General features: G+C 36.6%; 1 protein-coding gene across 4 annotated transcripts in view; it reads right to left on the minus strand.

Annotated features, from left to right (window-relative positions):
* The window catches only part of VWA8 (von Willebrand factor A domain containing 8), a 173,664-nt gene that overhangs the window by 61,106 nt on the left and 87,402 nt on the right, over positions 1-25,156 (minus strand). For all 4 annotated transcript variants that reach the window (XM_030475494.1, XM_030475503.1, XM_030475521.1 and 1 more), the window contains 5 exons: positions 16,380-16,455; positions 15,319-15,454; positions 13,947-14,066; positions 13,055-13,260; positions 5,013-5,164 (listed from right to left, as the gene is read on the minus strand). In XM_030475494.1, coding sequence (XP_030331354.1) covers positions 5,013-5,164; positions 13,055-13,260; positions 13,947-14,066; positions 15,319-15,454; positions 16,380-16,455 — 690 coding nt within the window. The remainder of the gene's footprint in view (positions 1-5,012; positions 5,165-13,054; positions 13,261-13,946; positions 14,067-15,318; positions 15,455-16,379; positions 16,456-25,156) is intronic.

Here is a 25,156-nt window from a genome sequence, read left to right on the forward strand (position 1 = left end):
CTGCAGTAATCTTGTAGGAAAGCCAAGACTTGAAAGCAAGTTCTAGGGAATTATTCCTCATCAGTTCTTTGATTACGGATGTGTCAAACCCTGTTGCTTATGGAAAATTAGAAATGTTTTTTCATGTTTATTTAATTTTAATTTTAGATCCTGTCTTTCAACAAGACCACTGTTGTCCATGGAATGGTTACAGAATCAGGCATTTTGTTTAGAAAAGGTGATTGCACAGCACCTACAGTTGATGGGGCAATTATACAAAAAATTACTATTTAGATTGATTTTCTTCATGCGCAGCAGTCTAAGGGGAGACCAATCTGTCAAAAGGTATTTCTCTAGTGGCTTCTGCTGCTAGAAAACTTTTCCAAGTGGCACCTGCGGAAAGTAATTTCTTTTAATTTTTATCATTTTCATTTTGGAAAATAATTTCATTGTAGGCTAATAAAAAAAAAAAAAAGACAACAAACAACAAAGCCAAAATAACAAACCCAACAAGCAACTGTATTCAAAAAGCCAACAGAACCTGCTTTAAAAAGTTATTTATTTAGCCTTCTGAGAACATACTGGAAATGGCTACGAATCTTGTAAGACTGAAGATCCACTGAATGCAAATTCCCTGCAGCTAGCTATCATACTAGTACAGCTGCACACATGAACTATGGCAGGCAAAAAAGCTGCTTAATACATGATCTTGCAAACCAGCTCAGTGCTGGCACAGAATGTATGAAAGGATTTCAGTAACAGCTGGTGCTCTGTCTAGCTGAAGAGGCTTCTAACCCACCTAACTTTTTGAAGCTTAAGATATAGTTTGAAACCTGGAAAATTCCTTACTTTGTTTAAACATCTTTTGATTAAAAATATAAGCAGTAGACATACAGAACAGTCTTATGCTAGGCTTCCCATTCCCTGACACTCTAGTGCAGATCCCCCAACCCCCCTCTTCTTCCCCTGCAATGCACAGGATTGACAAGAGACACAATATGGTATGAGACGGGTCCTATAATTAACTACAGATCACCGGGGGGAGGGAGAAATACTTAAAAAACCCCCAACCAAAGAAAACCAAACAGTCTCAAGAGAAAACTAAAGCAGTTAATAATTACATATTTACATTACATATAAAAAAATCAGTTCATATAAAACAAATACTGAAGTTATAGCAAGCACTGGGATGTGGACAGCGACAGGAGGAAAAATATGGAATGACAGTTTCATTATGGATAAATGCCAGAATTAGAGCTGAATGCTGTTTTACCTGGGAATTTCAAATGGTCTGAACTGCGCACCAAAATGACAGATTAACATGAGCTCAGAGAAATGTGACGTACAGATGCCAACAGAAAAAAGAGTGTAATTTTACATACAGAAAACAATGAATTAGCACAGTGAGTCATCCATTTTATGCACTATGTCTTGGCATCATGGACAAGCCACCTGCTTTACACATAATACTGATAAAAATGATAAACTATTGGACAGGTGAGAGCAGAAGATACAGACAATATCCTGATGTTATAACCTGAAATACTGAACATGTCAGTGCCTTGAAGAATGGTCATCTTATTTGGGAAAAAAATCCCAACACAACAACATAAAACAACTGAAGGAAACAAAAAGCCCAATTAAAGCATTACCTTAGTGGTCTCATATGAGATACTAATTTTGGAAGTAGATGAATTAGCATCTACAAATCAATTTCTCTCTTGAACAAATAACTACTGTAAGAATTCTTTTCTAAATGGTCATTAGACACCATCTAATTTTTCCTTCTAAGATTAGGCATATTAATTCTAGAGCCTAAGATAAAATTTCTGTAAGTGCCACTGGTACTGTCTGTCAAATTTCCCCTGTAATTTCAGCTGGATACAACCCTCAAAGTTCCTTCTAATGAGACCCTGTGTTGTAGTATGTTGCAGTGTGATGCTCGTGTGTCTCATGTTTATGTTCCTATAGCTTCAGCAGTTATGTTTCACCAGCAATTTACATAATTCTGATTTATTCAACTTTTCTTTTAGATTAAGTAATAGGTGACAAAGTTCTCCAAAACTTACTAGAATAAAATAAAGATTCACAAACTGTGTGATCCAAGACATATCATACAGGACATACATAAAGGAGTCAGCATTTCAGTATAATGATCTTCCTATCCTAGAATCTCGTGGAAATGCTTCTGAATCACAAATCTTCTTAATTGAAAAGGATTTGCATTCTTATCAATAGCAATGATTTTGCTGCAGGTTTGACTAACATCCTCCAGCAGAATAGGTTTGGACTATCATCCCAGTTTTCACATTACTTAATAGAAACACTGACCAATTTATTCTGATAGCTAGTAAGCCTTAAAAGTCTTGCAAATTAAAACTGGAACACAGAAGTAAAGCTCTGTGGGGGTATGCTGTTGTCAACAGGACACAGTAAAAATCATACCTAGTAAACCTTCAGTTTGCCAAGCTGTGAGAGACTACAAGCAGGCAGGAAAACAAGCCTAAAATTGAAAGTGATCTTGACAAGTCAGAGAGCTAATCTGAAAAAATACAGTACCGTAAGAAGGACATTGATTACATAAAGCAAAGATGGGCTAAGCGCTACACAGGGTTCTGCAGAAAGGATCTGGAGGTTCATGTTTCTCAAATTGGATGCAAGCTGAGCGTTGCAAGAAATGCAAACATGCCAGGGTTTTTTAAAAGGGACTGCTGCATGACATGTATCTCTATTCTATACTCTCATACTACTTTACTCAGCTCTAGCAGAAATTAACTGGCTGAGGTACACACACAATGCTTAAAGATGGACACGAATCAAGCGGAGAGAGGGAGCATAGAAGAAAAATAAAAACATCCAGAGGCCTTAAAAAGGGGGGAAGATTGAGAGAACTGGATGTTTTTAGCCTAGAGATGACATTCTAATGACAAGCATATTTAGAAACAAGACTGACTTGCTTTGGGAGATTAAAGAACTCCATCTCTGAAGGTTTTCAGGCATGAATCATGACAAAAATCAGATAGGAAGGTTTTAGATTAACTTGTATCTTTCTTTTCTGAAGCAAGTGGGATGCACTAGGTTAGCACTGTTACCCTACTCTCAAATCTCTGGAAAACAATATAGACAAGGTCAGTACTCTAGTTCTAAACAAGTAGCAGCTTCAGGAAGTACCTTTTGTGCAGTGGTCCAAACACCATACCAAATTACCTCAATGTGTCCACCATGGGAGTTTGCAATAGGGGCTGGAACAGATTTGGAGAGATTACCTAGATGTTCTTTCACCCCAAGGCAGAATCAACTGTGCCCAAACCATTCCTGAAAGGTGTATCTGTAATTTAAGGTGATCTACCCTGGCTTACAAACTCCATAGGGTTAAATCTCATGACCAATAGCAAGACTGTTTTGGAAGGCAGCAGTAGCATAATGTGACATGCCAGCTGTGGTGGACACAAGTGAGATACTGAGATCAAGATTGCTGAATCATCAGAGCCAGGCAGTCAGCCTAGTCCCAGTCTTTCATGGTGATATCTAAGAAAAAAGTTGCTTTTACCAACTGTGTGTGAACTGCTCCTGTAGTTTCTCCTCCCCTTGGCCTTCAGCATACACAGTAGGCACTCACAGCTGCTAGACAAGTGAAGTTTCTGATAAGCATGTTGTGAGGCGGATCTTATAAGTCTGTCACCTTTGATGTAACCTGTCCTATAAAATCTCAGTGACAGATTCAAAATGATCAGGTGATTATCCCTTATTCAGCATGATCAGATCTTTCTTCTACCTTCTCACTTCTAGACTGAACAGTCCCCAATTACAGCTTTCTCTTACATTTCCCTAACCTCTACCTTCTCATTAACAGTCCTCTCCAATCAACCCATGTAAGCCCACATCTAATACTTCTAAAAATTATACAAAGTGCAAATGTTGTGAAAAACTAGGACAAACGTAGATCTTTAAAACAGAAATTTAAGTTCTTTAAAATAAAAATTAACTTTTACCAGAGAACCCATGGCAAGAGTTTCAAGTGTGTACTGTCAATTTGACAGACGCTGTAGTTCAGTGAAGTATATCCAAGTACTGGTTCCCTAGGCATATAATACTTCCATCATCAAAATTAAAAGGTATACCACAGGCATTACACTTCCAGTCTTCTTTTAATAGTTATATGTAGGCTGTTAGATATAATAACGGTGGTGCTCCAGCAGGAGAAACCCACATGTGGACACCTAATATTAAAATATTGTGTCATAAGAATCAGTCCCTCCTTAACAAAAATAAGTCCAATGGCAAACCCAATTTTCCATATATCCATAAAGCCTTCTTCACGAAAGGGAAATATTTGTTTCTCCATAAATTATGCATTAGCGTTCAAGCCAGAGTAAATTAGTTTTCTAATTGCTTTTCAGTATGATCTACTTAAGCCTGTTATCTGTGAACTGTAGAAGAATCAATTAAATCTGTTTCATAATTCAGTTTAGTCCTAAAAAAAAAAAAAAAGCTATTTTGAGTCTAACCTCAGAAAAAGTATATGGTGTAATATGTCAACTGGTCAAAGAATAATAGTGATATACACATACAAAAATGGTTCCTAGAGCTTACATGCATTGTCCTATTCTGCAGAAGTGTTTTTACAGAGCCTTTGTGAGTATCAAAGACAAAATCCCACTACCGCTGAAGACAACTTGTTTGTTTTTCTACTGATTTAGGTGATAAATAACAGAACAGAAATGTGTTGCAATTCAATTAAAAACACAGGAAAAGAAACAAGTATTTCCCTTTATTAATATATATATCTGTTTATCATACAAGCTATCAATATGTACATGAACATTCAAGATTAAATATTAGTAATAAGCAAATACTCTATCATGAAGTAATTTATATTGTTATAACTGATTTGGAAGAATATTAATTAGAACCAGAGAAGTACTGACTTCAAGTATTCCAGGTTGGTTTTGAATCAGCAGCAAGATAACACACTATAAAAAAGTGATCATGAGAAACCTGTCTTCTTAATATATATTTTATGTTATTCTTACTCCTTGGCCAGCTGTACATTGGTCGGTTTTGCTCCAATAGGTATCCCATATTTGTGCAAAGTGCTGATTAAAATTTCACGCATTTCGTTGTTGTAGGAGTCAAAGTCAAATACATTTCGAACAACATTTGCCAGTCCTTCAGTTGGAAATTTCTGTGAAGAAACAAAGAGCCCAAGTTTCTTTTACTGAACATCTGTTAAGTTACAGCAGATCATTAAATACTTCTAACATCAATAGTTACAACAATAACTTTGCTCAACTTAGACAAGTGCTCAAATAATCATTTTTTAGTTTCCAGAATAAAGAAGGTACATTGCTTCAAGTCAGAATGAAGATACTGACACTAGATCTGAATTAAACAAGCAGGAGACAATTATTTAAACACTCCACATAATTCATGTTCTAAAGATTCATCTTAATTATACACATAACAAGATGGTGTAATCATTGGAACATGTAATTAAATATAGCCAGTATTTTTTAAATTTGGAACTGCCTTTTTGGTAATGTGAAGATCTGACACAAATACATACATTTGTATAATTCAACTAGACAATTCATTTAAGAATTCTGATTCTTAATGTTGAGTATAGAAAAGAAAAAGATACATTGCTTACTGAAAATGACGTTAGGTCATGATGGGTTTGATTAAAATTTGCATACATTTGTTTTCCTAGAACAGACTACTACTTGAAATGTGCTGTGTGCATTAAAATAAAAGTTTATCAAACTTTAGTTAGCATTTCAAACAATACAAGTTTTGCATACTGAACTGGACCAATGATTTAAGGCCAGTGTGTTCTTCCAGGTTTCAGAACTGCTGCTCATATATTCCCACACCTTTTAATTATTCTTTTTCACAAGAAGAAAATACATTTTCCTGCCTCCCATTTCCCAGTAAGAACTAGTAGCCAGTAGGACTTTAAAGCCTTGACTGAGCAGTCAACTGAACACATGTAATAGGAATAGAATGACGAAGGGTGTTATTGGAACCTGCAGAAGACACTATAGGTATGAAAAGCTGATTTAGCCTTTCTGCGAAGTGGTTCCAAGTGCTTAGTCAGTAACTTTCACTGTCTTTTGATTTTCCCTGAAACTTCAATAGTAAGCATGTACCTCTCCCCATTCAAATTAAGGCAGATTTCAATGGACATGCACCTTAATATATGCAGCTATAATTTCAGGCTTAAATAAGCTTATTCTTTAAAGGAACATTTGGGTAATTTAAACAGAATATGCATTATGCACAATTTAGATTTTACTGGTCACTGACAAAACCAGCTGTTTAAATTGAACATGCTGACACAGCTAAGTCACTGAACCTTTTCACAGATACTCTTCAATAAAACATCTGAAAAATCATCTTACTTTTGTAAGATGGTGTATTGGGTTTGCGAGAGGACTGAGAACATGTGATAGAAACATCCCTGCAGACACCAAGGTCAGTGCAGAAGGAGGGGAGGAGGTGGTCCAGGCACAGGAGCAGAGATTCCACTGCAGCCTGTGGTGCAGACTATGGTGAGGAATGATTTCCCTGCAGCCCTTGGAGGTCCATGGTGGAGCAGATATCCACCTGCAGCCCATGGAGGACACCACTCCAGAGCAGGGGTGTGCCTGAAGGAGGCTGTGACCCCGTGGGAAGCCTTGCTGAAGCAGGCTCCTGGCAGGACCTGTGGCCCCATGGAGAGAGGAGCCCACACTGAAACAGATTTGCTGCAGGACTTGTGACCCCACAGGGGACCCACACTGGACCAGTCTGTTCCTGAAGGACTGCACCCATAGAAGGGACCCATGCTGGAGCAGCCTGTTGCTGAAGGACTGCACCCCATGAGAAGGACTCATGTTGGAGCAGTTCATGGAGGACTGTAGCCTGTGGGAGGAACCCCACACTGGAGCAGGGTAAGAGTGTGAGGAGTCCTCCCCCTGAAGAGGAAGAGAAAACGTGTGATGAACTGACCACAACCCCCATTCTCCATTCCCCAGTGCTGCTGGCAGGGAGGAGATAAAGAATTTGTGAGTAAAGTTAAGCCAGGGAAGAAGGGAGGGGTGGGGAGAAGGTGTTTCGAAGATTTGGTTTCATTTCTCATTATCCTACTCTGATTTCATGGGTAATAAATTAAACTAATATGCCCAAGTCCAGTCTGTTTTGCCTGTGACATTAACTGATGAGCGAGCTCTCCTTGCCTATGAGCCTTTCATTATACTTTCTCTCCTCTGTCCAGCTGAGAAGTGGAGCGATAGAGCGCCTTTGAGTGGGCACCTGGTGTTCAGCCAGGGTCAACCCGCCACAGATGTAAATGGAATAAATCAAATCAAAAGAATTAAAAAAAAAAAATCACCACATTACTATATATCCTAGAACTTTACCACCTAACTGCTTTATTTTACCTTTTTTTTTTTTTTTGGCAAGACATGGGAGTGAGAATCTCTATTTTAAACTTCTCACTTTGTCCTCATATGCCTTTCATTCAAATACTAAATCTTTGAGAAAAGGACCTGGATGCCCCCACCTCAGTATGGCACATTTACAGTGATGAAGATAAACATGTGAAGTAGTATTTTAAGGAGTTGGTGTCTTAATTTTTTCTCCATTAGTAAGCAAGGCTTGTACAAAACCCTTGAAAACAAACTTGGCACAATATGATAAATTGTATTATCTAGCTAAATTAATAAATGTATTAAAAGTAAAGATGTTTGAGTCCTGAGTAAAAAATAAATAGAATAAACCTGAAAATTTTCATAAATGTTTTGACCTGTACTCCTAATCAAACATCAGCCTTAGCCAGGAATTTAGTATTTTCCCAGCTTAATAAATATCTAATCTCTGCAATAAAATATCCATGACACAAGTAATACTAAAATTAGCTAGTTACTGTGGGTATCCTACCACTGCTAGGAACAGGCTTGTACAAACCTTTTTTTTTTAATCTGTGGTGTCCATGCCACAGAATATTTCAGTACTAGTGTTGGTATAAAAGCAAGCTAAACTATATCCTGCTTTTTAAACCTGCCCCTGAAGCACCTATTGGAAATTCTGCACTATTATAGTTTAGCAAAATACAAGTTAGTGTGGCAAAATAAGAAGCTGTCCTACTGCCTGTGCCATCCTGGTTATCATGTCCATTCCTTAGTGAATGAAACAGGTACTAAAACATAAAATTTCTCCCAACACCTATTCTAACTAACGACTCTCTAAATATTTCACATGTAATGTAAATTAAAAAAAAAAATTATGGTAAAGCTACTTAGTACTCAGTGTGCAGGACTGTATCCTGGTTTGTTTTCAAGTATGTCTTCTTTTTGATAACAAGAACAAAATATGTTCAGAATTGTGCATACTCTGTATAACCCAACCCTATTATTTAGAACATTTATGATGATGAATACTGCATTTTCTTCCCTTCTCACTGTAAAGCACAACCAACAAACTGGCACCAAGCTGTCTTGTTCACTCATGACCTACTCTTTTACCTGCCCTGCATGAGATACTGCAGAAAGTTCCATCAAGTGCTTCAAATATTATCTGGTTTTCGCTAGTAGTCTCCAAGTTTTCTGAATCACTGTGTAACTTCTGACATTGATACTGTTCTGACTGAATTGCCTCAATAATTCTATGTCTCTTTTATCAGTAGGACATCAGAAAAAAATTATTTCTTCAGGTACAACTGATAGCTGCTGTCAATAAAACATGTTCTGAACACAAGACACTTGTCAAAAAGCCCTCTACCTGAGTTATTAAAAAAATCACAACTCTCTTGTTTCAATCAGAACAAATCCAACAACTTTTTAATAACTGCCTGGACAACTGCTTACTGAAGAAAGGCCATGACAGTTCACTTAAAGAACACACAGAGAATAAAGCTTGAATGTTTGAGCTGAACATTTAAAAAAAAAAATCATTTGGTTTCTATTGATTTTTAAAACCAGATTACTGGAGAAAACATTGATCTCTCATCAGTCTGTCTGGTTCTCATTCATTGATTCTTCCCCTTACAAGTAACACCCTAGAGTACCTTAGAATATTTTCACAGCTTAGATTCTTGGCTATTCCTTAAAACAGTAGGTAACATAGGCTTTGCTTTTAACAATTTTGTATTTTTATATATATATTTTATGCTTTATTTGATACAGAGTTGTGACAGAATTTACCTTGGTGAAAAATCCATATTTTTATGAATCTACCATTCCAGGAGTACATGCTTCACTACAGTCTGCTTAAAAGGTGTCAGCAAAATAGTAGCTCCCGGTACAAATACATAATCTTAATTAAAATATGCTATATACATTGATGTCTACTGTGCTTCTACCACTACATTGAAAATAGTGACAAATTATCTAGCATCCAGTCCGTAATGAGTCCAGATTTTTGTTTTAGACTTCTGCCTCATGTTCTCACTACCAGTCCATATTTTAGTGTCTTCAGATGCCCGCATGTTTCCCATCCTGCCAGCACCACCCCAAATGCCCACCCTGCCACCATGACACTAACAGATATCTCCTTACCTGCTCATTCCTCCATGCCCTTGGCTACCCCCTCTATCCCCAATGCCTTTTCACTGAATATTGCCAGCTTTCTCTGTGCGTCCTTAGTTGTCCTGTCAGCAAAGCAAGATGCACCACGTCTATGCCTCACTCTGAGTGACAGGCACACTAATTGATTAACCAGCGCTCATGTCTTTAGTGGGCATATCTACTGCCAAGCAAAACAGCTGAATTCTCCCCCTGCCTTTTCATTCACAGGGACACTAATTTTAATTTGCTTCTCTCTGTCACATAGCCACTGATTTTGAATAAGCCGGCAGAAACCTAATTCTCTTTGAAAACTGGTAACTGAGATTCACTGTGGTTGGCCAAAAAGGTAAATGGTTATTACTGATGTGCATTTGGCAGCAAGGTCAGAAAGGGCTACAAACTCTGATTTGAAAAGCCTAGTTTCCTTTGAGGTTAGGCTGAATGGAAAAAAGTACTGTCTACACACAAAAGCTTACCGAACAGGCCTAAAAGCCTGACGATAAGTAGACTTCAGGGCCAGAAGGTACCTTAGACATTTACTGCTTGGAAACTGTTATACTAGTGCTATACTATAGTATAGTATAGCATTACACAGTGTTATACTGTATAGTGTTAAACTATATTAGAAAGCAATCTCAGATAAAAATAAGAAAGAAGGCCTATCAGAAAAATCTCAGCTTTCCCAAACTCAATAGAATTATAAAAAAAGCTATTTCCATTTTATCTGGACTAATGTGGCTTGCCTGATTAACATCCACTAGAGACATCGGGTGAATCTTGACTCTGCAGAATAACACACAAAAGGTCTTATGAAAACTAGCATATTAGATTGCAGAGAAGCAGTCTTAGCATACATTAGTAGTTATGGGAAGCATATGGTAACTCAGTGGAGCAAGAGCTTCTCAGCTTGCCATAAGCCACTATTAGTGTAAATACTTCTGACATTTGACACACTCTGAAAACTGCAGGCAAGCAAGACAAAAAGGCTATATTCAGGTCACCTGCAATCTAGAGCTACAAGACCCAAATTCCCTATACAATTTGTGGGGACAAATAGTAGCAGCAACCAATTTAGGTGCCTGCATTAGACAACTTCCCCTATGCCTACAGTTTCAGGCCTTCAAACTAACTTGGTATCTCAAGATTCACCAGAAACCCCTTTCTTTAAGAAAAAGTATAGAGGCAACCTAGCTCTGAATGCAGTGTCTAAGCTACAACTAATTGCTACAAGTTCCCTACTTGCATAATCTTTATGGGAAGATGCTTTTGTAACTACACTGTAGACACAATCCTATACTTTGATGACAACAATTAATTGGAGTACAGAGATTAGGCTAATAATATGTTGATGTAATCAGAATGGTTTTTAACTGACTAGCCTTGATGCGCTCTCAGATAACAGTAATCAACAGCCTATTTTTTCTTTTCCAAAACATCCAACCCTTTTTTACAGAAGCAAAAAATTCCAAAATTATGTGGAAGAAATCAACACAATAGTACAAAGAGAGTGGGGCTGTGGAACTGCTGTAAGGGAAATTGTTTAACAACATGACTAACTTCCCTCCTTCCTTCCTAAGGACCAGCAATTTTATTGACTCATTTCCCTCCTTCCTCTTTCTTCGCTACCTGAAGACCTAAAAGCTTCTTACTTTGGAATAACCATTATGTTTATATTCATTGTTTACATTTGGCTACTCCCAGCCTTTTTCTTATTCAGATTGAAAACAAGTCACAGTAAACAAAATGTTGCTTCCTTTCAAAGAGACTGGGATGTTGAAAACAAATGTTACAGAAGAAATCAAAGCTGCATGTTGAAGATTTATTTGGGTATTTACTCTTGACTTTGAAAGAGGTGAAAACTTAGCAGACAGGAAAACTTGCCCACTGATCTGTGCCCAATGTCCTGGTTGAAAAGACCGTACTAATCTGGTTAAGTGAAGGAGACAGAAGCACAGAGTAAGTGCCCTTAAGATAATTGGCAATGCAGCTCTTCCAATCTTACTTAGATGTTGTTCACAGTCAAATAAAAAAAAAATAAAAATAATGAAGTCCTGTGTTTCCATACCAGTTAGTGACAGAAGACAGTGCAACTTCAGATTACGTGGATAAAGATGAAGGAAAGATGCTAGAAGGAAGGTAGGACTAGTCAAAGAGTATGAAGACAGGAAAATGTTAATTTAATAAAACCTCTAAACCACCAGCTTTTCAGCTGCACAGCAACTGTTCCTCAAGTCTGCAATTTTTCCACTTTCATTTCAAACATAACTGTGTTTAGAGATTAGCACGTACATGTTCTACCAGTTTGGTAAACAAATACCCATCACCTGGTAATGGATCCTAATAAACTACTTTGCTTATGTGTTTATATGGATGGATTCTTCAGCTTTTAGGTCTGAATTTTGTTAACCGTTCGTACAAAGTTGTAAAGATAACATTCTTGGTATCATAGTATCACCAATTTACTTTGTCTCAAGACCTCATTGCAACCTAGAAACCACAGAGCACAAAATCTATCTTCCCCAGAAATTTGGATGAACTGAAGATTTTTGAAAGTAGTCATTCTAAGCTGCAGGATCTAAATATATGTATGTGGATGCTGTATATGGATGAATGTATGTGGGTATGTTCATGAGCACAAACACAAAACCATTATGCAACTGTGTTATACTATGCAGTGTTATACATGGGAATAGTAGGTCAAATAATTTGTGAGAAATTATACTCTAATTGTAGTAATTACATTAATATTTCCACTAAACTTTTCTTCAATCTAGGATTCAGTAATTCAAGAAATAGTGTATAAATTAACAAATTACTGATTTTATGATTATAAATGTGACAAAATAAAACCACTGCTATCTCAAAGAGTATTAAGATACTTTATATTTCAAGTACTTCAGGCAAAAAGTATCCTTCAATTTATAAAGATAGAAGTCAGGCTCTACTGCAATCTTCAAAAAAGGATCATCATTAAATCAGAATTCACGATTTTACAGTTAAAATGTGTGTAGGAAGCAATCACGGATTCTAAGTACCTGTTCGTTAAGTTTTTATCCATCTAACATTTTCCTTAGAAAAAAATCCATCAGTGATGTATTATTGCTATGCAACAGGAACTTGTTTTCCCCTAGGAAATTATTAAAACCAAAAATTTTATAGCAGCATAAAGTGAACAGTTGCACTGTTCTGGAAGTATTGTATGCTGAATATGGAATTTTACAATGAAGGCTAGTATGAACATTGCATACTGTATTCACATGTATGAACGTGGTATTTTCTCACACAGTAGAAAAACAGACTCTCAGGGGGGAGGTTCAATATCTATAAATATACAGAAAAAATATCTGCCCGTGTACATCTGTGATCCTTACCCTCAGACAATCTGAACATCTGAATATGATTCCTTCAAAATGCAACACTTTTCATAACAATGAAATAAAAATGCATAACATCTTCTTTCTAAAACCTCCAAGCATTAAAAACTCAGTAGTGATGAACTCAAGTTTATAATGAAATCTGATGTACCATACCTGTAAATGTTTTACAATATTCACAACTTCTCTAGTTGAATAGGGATAGTTAATAATTCCTTGGTCAGCCAAGCTCCTGAGTTCTCCAAAAGCAGCCACCAGTTTCTGAAGAATTGGCTCTGGAACATCAGGACCATATTGTCTAAGCATAGCCAGTTCAGACTCTGGTTTGGGATTATCAACAGCATGGCAACTAAAAATGTCCCCTAAAAAGAATAAAAGCATCCATTTCAGTAATTATAAAGAGACAGCATCACAACAGCCCCTTTCATTTTCATATGGCACCTTAAATGGAAAAGCAATGGCTCAAGACAATGCTGAGTACCTGCTAGCCTACCACACATGGTCATGCGCATGGAGGCGCTAATAAGGATTAAGAAGCTGGTAGCATAGTGTTAACACAAAAAAGACAGAAGCCTCCACTGCTGAGAGAAAAGAATCATCCATCAGGCTCCCATGTCTTGTACTGAAGAGGATAGCACCTGGCTTGTTTGATATGGGGGAAAAAGCTGTGTTAACCACTGATGTCAGGTATCAGGCTGCTTACAACTCATGTTTTTGCTATATTTGTAAACAATATACATTCATTTGCAAAGATTTCTTTTGTAACCTTGTCTGTCTGCTTTGTTTGACCAGATCCCATAAAACAAAACAGTTGTAACACAGATGACCACGTATGTGCCTGTTCATTTCAGGGCAAGTTCAGGCACTTTTCTTAAGATATGTACATTTACATAGTAGTCTTCAAGCTGAACCTCACCTCAAGTGTCTTATGTGAAACAATGTATGAATATGCATAAGGACCCCTTCTCCTTATGAAATCTAATGGATAAAGACAGTTATTCTATTAATCAATTCTATTAAAGATCACCATTTAATATGAGTCACTTACCTAATGTGCCAAAAAAGTCATTCCCCAAGAAAGGAAATCCTGGTCTATTTGCTAGAACTATCATTCTAAAATCAGGATGAATAACTATGACATTTTCTCTCCCCTCTACATGAGCATTATCTGGAAAATAAATAAAATTTATTAATTGCATATTTAAGCTTTGTGATAATGAATTATGAAAGAATTCTGCTAATCTAATTACATTCTCAAAGCAGTTACTAAAAAAGGGTCAACAGCTTCTTAGCATGTCATTCAACAGTATGTTCTAGCTTTCATTTTAAAGTTTCATAATTTGTTTCATGAATATTTAACTAAAGTATTTCATTAAGAAAAAAAAATCCACCACAAAACAACATTAAAATGCATCCACTCTTCTCAGGGTGGGGATTACCTGTCCTGTTTATATTTCATTTCACCAAAATGCTGAAGCCAATGGTGAATAAAATGTGGTTTTATATAGGTCTGACATTATCTGATCTGGGAACACAGGACCGAAGTTCCTCCTGTTTACTACAAAGATCTTTGAGAAGCCAGAGACATGTGAAGAATCTGTTTCTCCAAATTGAGCCAGACCGGCCCCACTTGTTCCATTGCAGCATGTTTCCAGTGGCACATGGCATTTGGGAATCCTTTAACCTTCTCTAAAAAACTACAGTACTAACTGAGACTGGCTAGCAAGATATTTTATAAAATGCCCAACTACATGATGAGCAAACCTCAAGTATTGTGCCATGCGAGTGCCAAATTATTGCTCCACTCATACTTAAACATTATTCCCAATACTGTTAAAAAGAAGCTCATTATGTAAATTACAGTGTCTACTAATGTTAAGAGGACATTTCAAACATGGTCCTTCTTTGAAAAATATTTAGTTCCAGCAGTTCACATTAACTAAATTCCATTAAATTTCAAGATATTCTCAGCCTGCAGGATATATTTAAATAATACAAGCATATGCAATATTTGATTAGATGAAGACCTTAACAATTCAAACTTAGATATATCTTCAACTCTAGATCTGACCAAATTATACCCCCAACTGTCCAGACAGGCATAACCGAGATTATAATTTGGTCGATTTGATCTTTATTTCTTAGGGTGAATGAGAAGCAGAGATGTCAAGTTACCGTTTGTTGGGATTTTATTCACAAGAATGCCAATTTAAGAAAATATTTGTGGCTATTGCAAAAGTAGTAAAGGAAATTGCTGTAAATTCTTTAACTGCTGTAAATTCTTTAATTGTTAACCTTTTAGCATCAAGTACTTTTTCCACTTGGATTCTTCTGAGTCTCTGTATTTAATAATGTAATTGCTGAAAACTGGCAACATGTTATTTTACTGTAAATAACCAAAACACTTCCTATGTACTTACTGGCAACAATTCGCCTTCCATCTGACAAAACCATTTCCCCACTTTCTACTAAAGTTTTTAAGATGCAGGTAACATTTGTTGGTGCTTTGTCTGCCTCATCAATTACCAAAATATGTCCAAACTTCACTGCTCTTACCTAGAAAAGAATTAAAATATCACAAAATAACCCTGCAAGAATCTGCATTAATGATTTCTCAGAAGCAACATCTTGATGGTACTGAGACGAGACAGGGACTCAGAACCAGGACAAGCTATGACCAAACTCTAGCAGAGAGAAGAGGAGCAGGTGAGACAAGAAAGGTGGGTGTTTCTGTATCTTCAGGATAGGGATGGAAAGGGCTGTGCTAGGGAGGAAAGTGAGTAGCCTGACCAAGAATGAACCGGAATGCTGACAGAACAGTGCAAGCAGTTTGCATCTAGACTGTCAACATGTAGCTGAAAGAACTAAAGGACGGCTGCAACAGCTGTTTAAAGTCCAACTTAGCAGCTAGGTGTGAGATGCTACAAAAGAGAAGGAGGAAAATATCATTCTACCAGTTAGAATGTGGCAGATTAATACTAAAATATTTTCCATACATGTCTTGTACATGCAGATGCCCAGGACTATCATCTTATTCACATTTAACACAGCAAATGTGGCAAATGTGACCAAAGTATTGTGATTATAGTTTATGTGATTTAGATCAGACATTAGGAAAAAATTCTTCCCTGTGAGGGTAGTGAGACACTGGCACAGGTTGCCCAGAGAAGTTGTGGCTGTCCCATCCTTGGCAGTGTTCAAAGCCAGGCTGGATGGGGCTTTGAGCAACCTGGTCTAGTGGAAGGTGCCTCTGCCTGTGGCAGGGGGTTGGAACTAGATGTTCTTTAAGGTCCTTACCATTCTATCATTCTATGAAAGTAAAAGTTAATGAAACGTTATCACACTCACTGACTATGCCGTGAAAGTAATCAAATCACAAAGAATTTTCTTATCTGAAAAGCCAGCATGTTTAACTACTTGTTTTAAATAAATAAATAAATAAATTTATTTCCAAATATACAATCCAAATGTTACTACTGACCAGTGGTGAATCTTCATATATAATAAGACCATCTTTGACAGAAGGTTGTAGCGTAAGGCTTTGTACAGTGGTATCCCTGAAAAACAGACAATTAAAAATACACAGAGATTTAAGTTTCAATAAAATGAAGAAATAATAAATGAAAACCTGAAGGGCCTCTTTTTCTAAGAGGAAAAAATATCTCTTTTTTTTTTTTTTAAAGAATTCTTGAAGAATTTGAACTGAGAACAACTCTGTGCCAGCTTAGTGGTCAAAAGTGACCCTGTCTCTGTCAGGGCTTTCATGGTAGTTCTCAATTTCTAATAAACCCTGGAAATGAAAACACTGAAAAGCGATCCTCTATCTATCTTTATTTCATGTAGGCACATTACTACTGTTACTATTATTTTAGTAAAACATGCTTAAATTGTCTTTTATATGACAGTCAAATCTCCTCAGAACAAAGAAACAGGAATTTGCATCATCACAGTCAAATCATTAATGGTTTAGTTGCTCTTCTCCACATATCACCAAGAAAAAAGAAAAAAAAAAAACCTACAAATACTCGTGGAATTCTGAAAATCCATTAGTTTTAGTTGTATCTCAACCATACCAGATGGAATAATTTTTACTAGCACTTGTTACATTCTATATTATGGAAAGTTTTAGCTCTTAGATGGGACGGAGGCTTTAATAGCATAGTATTTCTTTTTTTTATTCTATTTGTGTTTGAATTGCTCAAATGATCTTTTCCTTCAAATTTAAAACATTTTTAATTAAAATCTGTAATCTGAATATTCCTTATTCTTTACTATTTTCATCTATTTCAGCCACCACTGAATGCACACATAAATAAAACCCAGTTGCCATTCAGAAAGATCCATCAACAGACATCATCACAACGTTCATAACCTAGGGACAAACCCTCCTCATTGTATGAAATATTTGTCAAAACAATTGTCAAGATCTGTAAAACCAACCCCATTTACTTAGGGGTACAGAGGGATCAATGAGCTAAGGAATAATCTAGAAGTAGGTAATGACTCCCATAGTTTCATGGGCAATGGGATGTGCAATTCAGTCTTAGAGCAAGCAGGCTATGCCATCCCTTTCCTCCTGTATTTCAAAATTTGGATTAGTCTGTGTCAACAAAATGATGGACTATTCGCATGACAAAACCCATCAGGAGAGCCTCACTTATGCTGCCCAAGATCCACATGCTGGTCACTAGGTAAGGTTGGTAACCTTTGCATTGCATGTGAGATTTGATGCAACAAAAATCTCTACCTTTTACAGCCATGCTGTATAACAAAACTGTTTGCTTAAGCTAACCTGACACACTGTTCCAAACATCCACCTTAGTTCTATCTTTAATTTTGTAACACCTTGTAAAAAGCCAACAATATTCTGATAAGCTCCATGGGTACAGGAAATCAAACACAGTACTGTTTGCAGCAAACTATTAAATGGCCAGCTTCCAATTACGGTCTTAAACTGACAGCATAACATGCACATTTCCTTTATTTGAAACTGCTGTCAGCAGGATTTCTGTCCCTAATAACTAAGAATTTCTTGATTAGCTTTAAACTCAATGATTGATTTATTCCAGTGTTTCCCATGCACAGGAATAAAACACAGGGTGGGAAGAGAGATTTTTAATGTTTAGCTATTTCATCTGAACTTTAATCCAGGAGGGCAAAAGCTACAAAGCTGAGACCACCTTCATTTTATTTAATCCCACAAATGTGGGCTGTCACAAGCACACACAACACTCCCCAAAATAGTTATATTCATAGAATTCACTTGCAACGTGATTTTTTAAACCACTAAAATAAGCAGCAGCATTGATCTATTACTTTAGAAATCCTACCATGGACATAAACCCAAAGCTTCTGTTGTCATCCTGCCTATCTACCCATTTCTATGCTGGGCAGAGAAACAAATAATGGATCATAAAATAACAATAAACCAACAATTTTGTTTCTTGGAACACAGATTATTTAGGTACTACATGCTCAGACTGTATGTAACAGCCTAACTCTGTTACCAGTTATAATTTCGGTTTTAAGCCTAAACAGCTGCAGATGTAGAAGAATTCGTAAAACATGTAAACCAAATCCTAGCGTATATGAAGGCTTGTCACAGGTTAGTCAGAATAATTAAGTCACTTACTAGTCAGGAATAGCTCATGGAAAAATGTTCTAAGGAATAAACCCAAGGAGAAAAGAGGAAGGATTTGTCAAACTGTGACCTCTTTAAAGTAACAGAAAGCTGAGAAAATGGGTGGATCTAAGGACAGCATAGGCCAACAGTAAGGTAAAGGTAGAGAGAGCACTACAGGATGCTTTACAGATCATAAATTTGCACTTAGCAGCCAATCCAGGAAAAAAAATAAAGTGAACAGAACATGGCAGGAAAGGAAGATCTCTAGTGGTGGCACAAGTGGTGACGGAAGAAAAGAGACAAATGTCAAATGGCGTTTTACTGTAACACAAAATAGTGTATTTTGCTTTTGGTGAACTAGTTAACTCTCTGGCTCTGCAGAGATTATTACAACCCCCTCATATGGAATACTAACTTGTGCTAAGTGTTACCAGCAACCCACACAAATCCTTAGGATGATCTCATTCTTAAGGGAAGACAGATTTGACCATATCTTTGGGGGAAATAAACACTAGAAGCGTTTACAATTTACTTAAGTGCTATTATAAAAGTTGCATAAATCAGAAAAAATTGTATAAGAATTGCAGAATTGTTTCAAAATAAAATAACAATTAACATCCTAAATCTAGCTTCTAACTTTTTTTCTTATTTTTTGTGTGGTTCCCTCATTTGCTCTACTTTGTTATACAGCCCTAATATTCCGATGAAATATTTCAGGGGATTTGCAATGTATTATAGCCAAATATACAGCCAAATATTAATTCCATTAGCTTGAGGACTTAAGTGAATGCAAAACTCCTGTACTTGCTTACGCTATCACATTCATCCATATAGATAAGAATGATTTTGCCAAGGTTAGTACAGATAAATGTTATTTCCTTTCAGAATAATAAGCTATGTAATCAGATGTAGTTAATTTCTGTTCTTCAGAAACCTAACATGACCTAAACACAGTAAGGAATGGCCTCAGGGTTTTTTATTTCTTAGATTTCTATTTTGTAATGAATTATGTAAATGTAAAGACACTGAAATATAGAATAATAAAAATATGCTAAGACTAAAATATTTATGAATGATACGATATACAGATTTTCCTAAATGTTAAATATGGCACTCTAAACATTAGACTGTAGAATTTCACTCCCACAGGAAAGGAATTAAAAACTTTAATTCACATTCACTTATTAATATTAGCATCTTAATATTCACTAGGCTCTAACAAAGACGTGACTATCAACACCTCCCAATTTCATCACATTTGGCACCAAAGATAAAAATAGTTTTGACACAAAGAAGCAAGACTGTGGGAATGTAGAAGCAAGTGAAAAAAGCTGTCTGACATACTGTCATCCCACTCAACTGAACTGTCTTCTCCTGATTGTAAACGAAAAATATGAAAAGCTCACTAACATCTTGCCTAAGAATGTATTTTTAGGCTTTATTTTCATCAAGCAAGTCATCCTCACAGGCTCTCCATAAAAAAAAAAAAAAAAAAAAAAAAAGGATCTGCTACTGAAATTCAGCAACTCTTCTGACAGTACCACTCAAGTCATAGTAGGACTTCTGAAAATTCTTTTGATGTTTTTTTGTTTATTAGCTCACATCACCGCCTTTTATTTATATTTTGCTACTGGTGCATTATTTACCCTAAAGGCAGCTTTTTCTGAGGTCTGTAGACTTACTCAAACATACTAGTCTGTGACAGTTACTATTTCTTTGACAGCAATGCATTCTTTCTGGGGAAGAACTATGACATGCGGCAGGAGGAATTTCCATCAACCACAGAGACTGTTCAGTCCATTCTGCCCCTGTCAAGATTAACACAAATTCTATTAAGTAGTTGAATTTTAAAAATTTCTCCAAAAAGAGAGGAGAGGAACTGCACCTGACAGCTATTTTGTTCTTTAGAATAGAATTCTCTTCACAAAAATCAACGAGTTCAGCATTTCTTAATGCCTTCATGCGAGACAGAAACTTTCTCCCAGGCTCTTTTCAACTGAAAATTTGGAGTTGTTTGAGAGCTGAATATGTCTATCCATAGGCCTTGAAACAGGGCAGGATGGGAGGCAAAGATGGAAAGGAAGTAAATCTCCAAACACTCTGGATATCTTGTGGTGAGACACAGGAGCTGAAACTATCCAGGAGGAAAAAGTAAGGAACATAGGAGAATGATGTTCCTCTTTTCCTGAAATTTGTGTTAGTTCATCTGGAGGACCACCTGGCTGAAAGATATTTCTTTAGAGAAATAAAATAGATGCATGAAATTCTTCACTTAAAATATTAATGCTGTCTATATGACACATCTGCAAATACTCATTATGTGCTTTGACACTTGTCCTCCCCAGAACATTGAAATGTAAACACAAAACCAGAATTTTATCCATTGTATAATTTACTCATTATCATCTAACTTAAGAAAAGGTATTCCAGTGCTTTATTTTAAGTCCCCAAGGAGGCTTATGCCCAAATACAGGAAACAGTGTCAGGACCTCAGTTAATGTTACAAACATCCACTGTCCTGGCTTTTGCATGGTTGAAAGTGTAAGAGAATATCTACTGATGGCAACCGTGTGCTTTATGGTTTGGTGCTTATAGTAACAAGCTTAGATAAACCAGATTCAGGTTTGGCCTTCCTCTTATTCTCCAAATGGAACTTCACTGTAGTTGAAAGGAAAAATCAGAGACGCAGAATATATGCTCTAATATTAGATGTTCTTCATTTCTGTGAGATAACTATCTAAATACCTATGTATATAGACATATATCTCTTCTCAATTACATTTAAATCAGTCATGAATATACCATCTGCTGTGACCTCTTTAAGAGTATTTGAAAAATAATCAGGCCAAGGGCCACTTGAAGCTGTTAATTGGTTTGCTAATCCACTCATGGATTATCCTGATGAAGAGTAGGTGATCTTAACAGAAAGAAAGGATGTGCAGGACTTTGACATTTACAAATGAAATCCTTTACCCAACCTATCATACAGCCATTGCATTGCATGATCTGACCACTACATTTAGGAAATTCTTAAATATCTGAAAAGCCTACCAGCTGTCTCATTTCTCTGTTAAAATGACACTGTAAAGCCTTTTCAACTTCTCTATATATGCACTGATAATTAAATGCTCATCTTCTTCTGCTAGGCCATTATAGTTACTCAGCAGGACATATATTTGTTTAAAATCTAAGAAATTATTTGGGGTATTAAGGTAGTCATTACTCTGTATGACTGCGGGTGGCAGAACAAAGGCCAAAGAGAATGTATGTTTAATTCAGGTTATATGCTTAAATCAAGTTACAGAATTACTTATATGTGACCCATCTTTCAAAATGAGATGCAATGTTTTCACATAATTTATTATAACAACCTAAGAATTCAGTCACCCTAATTGTAAAATCCATTAAGGAAGAAATATTACACCCTACAGCTCCCGTTATTGTGTATAAGAATATATACCACTGAGTGAACTGCAAGAACTTGTTACTTCAGCTTTAGAGGAAAATGAAACAACAGGGTCTTCAAAGCCAAGCTATTTCTCTGCAACAGCCACACAGCAGGATATTCAAGCTGCATTCAATTCCTACGAAAAGACAAATGAAATAGCTAACACCTGGAATCTGACAATAGCAGAGCTAGTCAACCAGCTTATGAAAAACTAACACTGGAATCAGAGACCATTAGCTTGCATGAACTCTTGGAAGCTTTGCATTATAACTCTGTATTGATTGAAAATGTATTTAAGGGGAAAAAACAAGAACAAGAGTAAAAAAACCCATAAAGACACCTATTATAAGCTAGACAATACATTCAGTGCTTCACAACATAAATCTTCATAATAAGTATGTCATTTTACTATTTATTTCCAAACCTGAACTAAATAAAGAATAAAGCACATACCATAAGGCTACTGTACAACAGTACAGTACAGAAAGGAAAATATTCTAGATATATATATTCATGACTCAAAATTATCAGAAAAATAACCTAGCCCTTTTTTTGTGGCTGCAACAAATATACCACATACACATACATCTTCACTGGGCTTGTTGGATTCCTCTAATAAACCAGTGCAGCTTAAGAGCACTTGCTTCAACAACAGTCTGGTACAGAGTTAGCTTTTCTGTGTTCCTCATTTTTAAAAATAGACCTGCAGAGCTATATGAGCATTTAAATTGTTTTATGTGGTCCTATAGGAAAACTGGGGCTCTTCAGCCTGGAGAAGAGAAGCTGTGTGGAGACCTCATAGCAGCCTTCCAGTATCTGAAGGGGGCCTACAAGGATGCCAGAAAGGGACTCTTCATCAGGGACTGTAGGGATAGGACAAGGGGTAATGGGTTCAAACTTAAACAGGGAGATTTAGGTTGGATATAAGGAAGAAATTCTTTACTGTGAGGGTGGTGAGGCACTGGAATGGGTTGCCCAAGGAAGTTGTGAATGCTCCATCCCTGGCAGTGTTCAAGGCCAGGTTGGATGGGGCTTTGAGCAACCCAGTCTAGTGGAAGGTGTCCCTTCCATGGCAGTAGGGTTGGAATTGGATGATCTTAAGGTCCTTTCCAACCATAACCATTCTGTGATTCCATTCTGTAATTCCATGATTCTATATCCTTTTAAGGAACAAGTACACCATAATTCTACAGCATCAGGTGTTCATCTGTGTCTTGGCCTAAGGAAGTTATTCCTTCTGGAACAACTTTTTAATTAGAATTTAAAAAATCTGAAGTCAATAAAGCTGAAAGGGTAGTTTAAAATGACCTCAATAGGGGAAATGGGTAATTAGATTTTAGACTGATTATGTGTGCTGAAAAAGAGGGAAAGAAAATTAACATCTAAAGATTAATGGACAGTTTGTAGTAAGTATTGCTTGTAGGGACACCATAAGCTCATTTTCCTACCCCAAACCTCTCCATTAATTTGATTGTTAAAGATCACAGCAAAATTACATTTATTTTGAGAAGGATAACATATGTAAACTCAGTTAATTTTTGGAAGAAAGATCATCAGATGACTGTAATTTATTAGGAACTAGAAAAGGCACAACACACAATATAGTAGATTTTTTTAAATGAACCCTGCATCACACTTTCCAATCATTAGTCACTAGAACAAACACAGTAACACTGACAGGAAGATGCAATACTATAGGTAAATTCTTTGAAAGGACTTTAGGAAAAGAGTAAGGTAGTGCACTATCTTCTAAAATAAAAGTAAGGTTATCAGGTAACAAATAGAATTTCTACAGCAGTTAGGAGTCTGTTGATAGTGGTGAAATACCAAATTTACAACAAAGCTAAGTTGCTTTAGCATATATGTTAATGCCTTGAAAAGTGGAAAACAAGTTATCTCACCTTGTAAGAAAAGATATCACATGGAGAACTAAGACTTAATATGGCCAATTTAAGGGCACAAACCCTTTTATTTAAAAGCTAAAGAAGAAAACCTCCTACATTCTCTATTTTCATGAAGAGGCATCAAACCATACGTATTTATAAGCATATTTACAGAGAACAACTCTTGAACACCAAAACCCACAATGTTCTTACACAACTAAATAACTGCAGATCCACATCAGAGTTGAGGTTGACTAGTTTTACTTATGACTTCAGTGCCCATATCTGTAGTAGCTCAGGGGCGATACGGTTCTCCCACTAGCTGAGAGTAACCAACTTCCCATTGCAATGGAAAGGATCAGTACTGTTCATCCCTGAACATCTTTATTTGCATAGAGGAATGCCTGTGATAGACACGCTGCAGATGAGATGATGGGCTGCAATTTTTGCATTTTCTACAGCTGATCTATGGCTAAGACAGCATGAAGCCAGAAAACATCTCAGAAAAATTTCTGCTTAACACCTGCTCATTATTTACACTCATATCATACCAATAAACAAATGTTCTAAAGTTTTCAAACAATCTCATTACACAAAATTACACAAAAATCTTATTTTTCTTGTTCTGAAAATGAGTCTGAAGCCGTTTCTTAATTCTCTCAACTTTAACTACTGTTCCATACTGACACATTTTTGTGAGTCATTTGGGAGTCAGCTAAGGACAGTGTAAATGGACTTCCCCCATGGAACAGTAACTACTTGATTATCCAATTTTATGAAGATAAGACAAAATAATTTTTAGCCCCTTTTTTTTTTTTTTCTTTTCCCTTTTACAGACAATTTTTAATTAGCAGAACATGTAACTACAACATACCTGAGTAAGAGCTAGCTGGGGTCATCCAGCTGCTACCTTGCCAAAATTGTTGGTAAATCACAGAATCACAGAACAGTTGAGGTTGGAAGGGGCCTCTGGAGGTCATCTGGTCCCAACCCCCTGCTCGAGCAGGGCCATCTAGAGGCGGATGCCCAGGACCATGTCCAAACAGCTTTTGAATATCTCAAAAATCAAGGAGTGTAATGTAAACCAAACTTTAAAGAAAAGGTACTAACACAGAAAAATGAAAATTGTGCCTTCATGAACCACAAAAATGTGCTGCCTGGAACACAGATGTTCTCTCCACAACTAATTTTTCTTGAAGGGACTACCATGACAGAGAGATTTTGGTTTGCTACCAGAGCAATGAAGAGCACAGCTCTTGATAGCAGATGATAATTTCAGAGGGTTCCTGTTATGAGTTGCTCTT

The sequence above is a fragment of the Strigops habroptila genome, chromosome 2 (genome assembly GCF_004027225.2).
Source record: "Strigops habroptila isolate Jane chromosome 2, bStrHab1.2.pri, whole genome shotgun sequence".
NCBI classification, from domain to species: Eukaryota; Metazoa; Chordata; class Aves; order Psittaciformes; family Psittacidae; genus Strigops; species Strigops habroptila.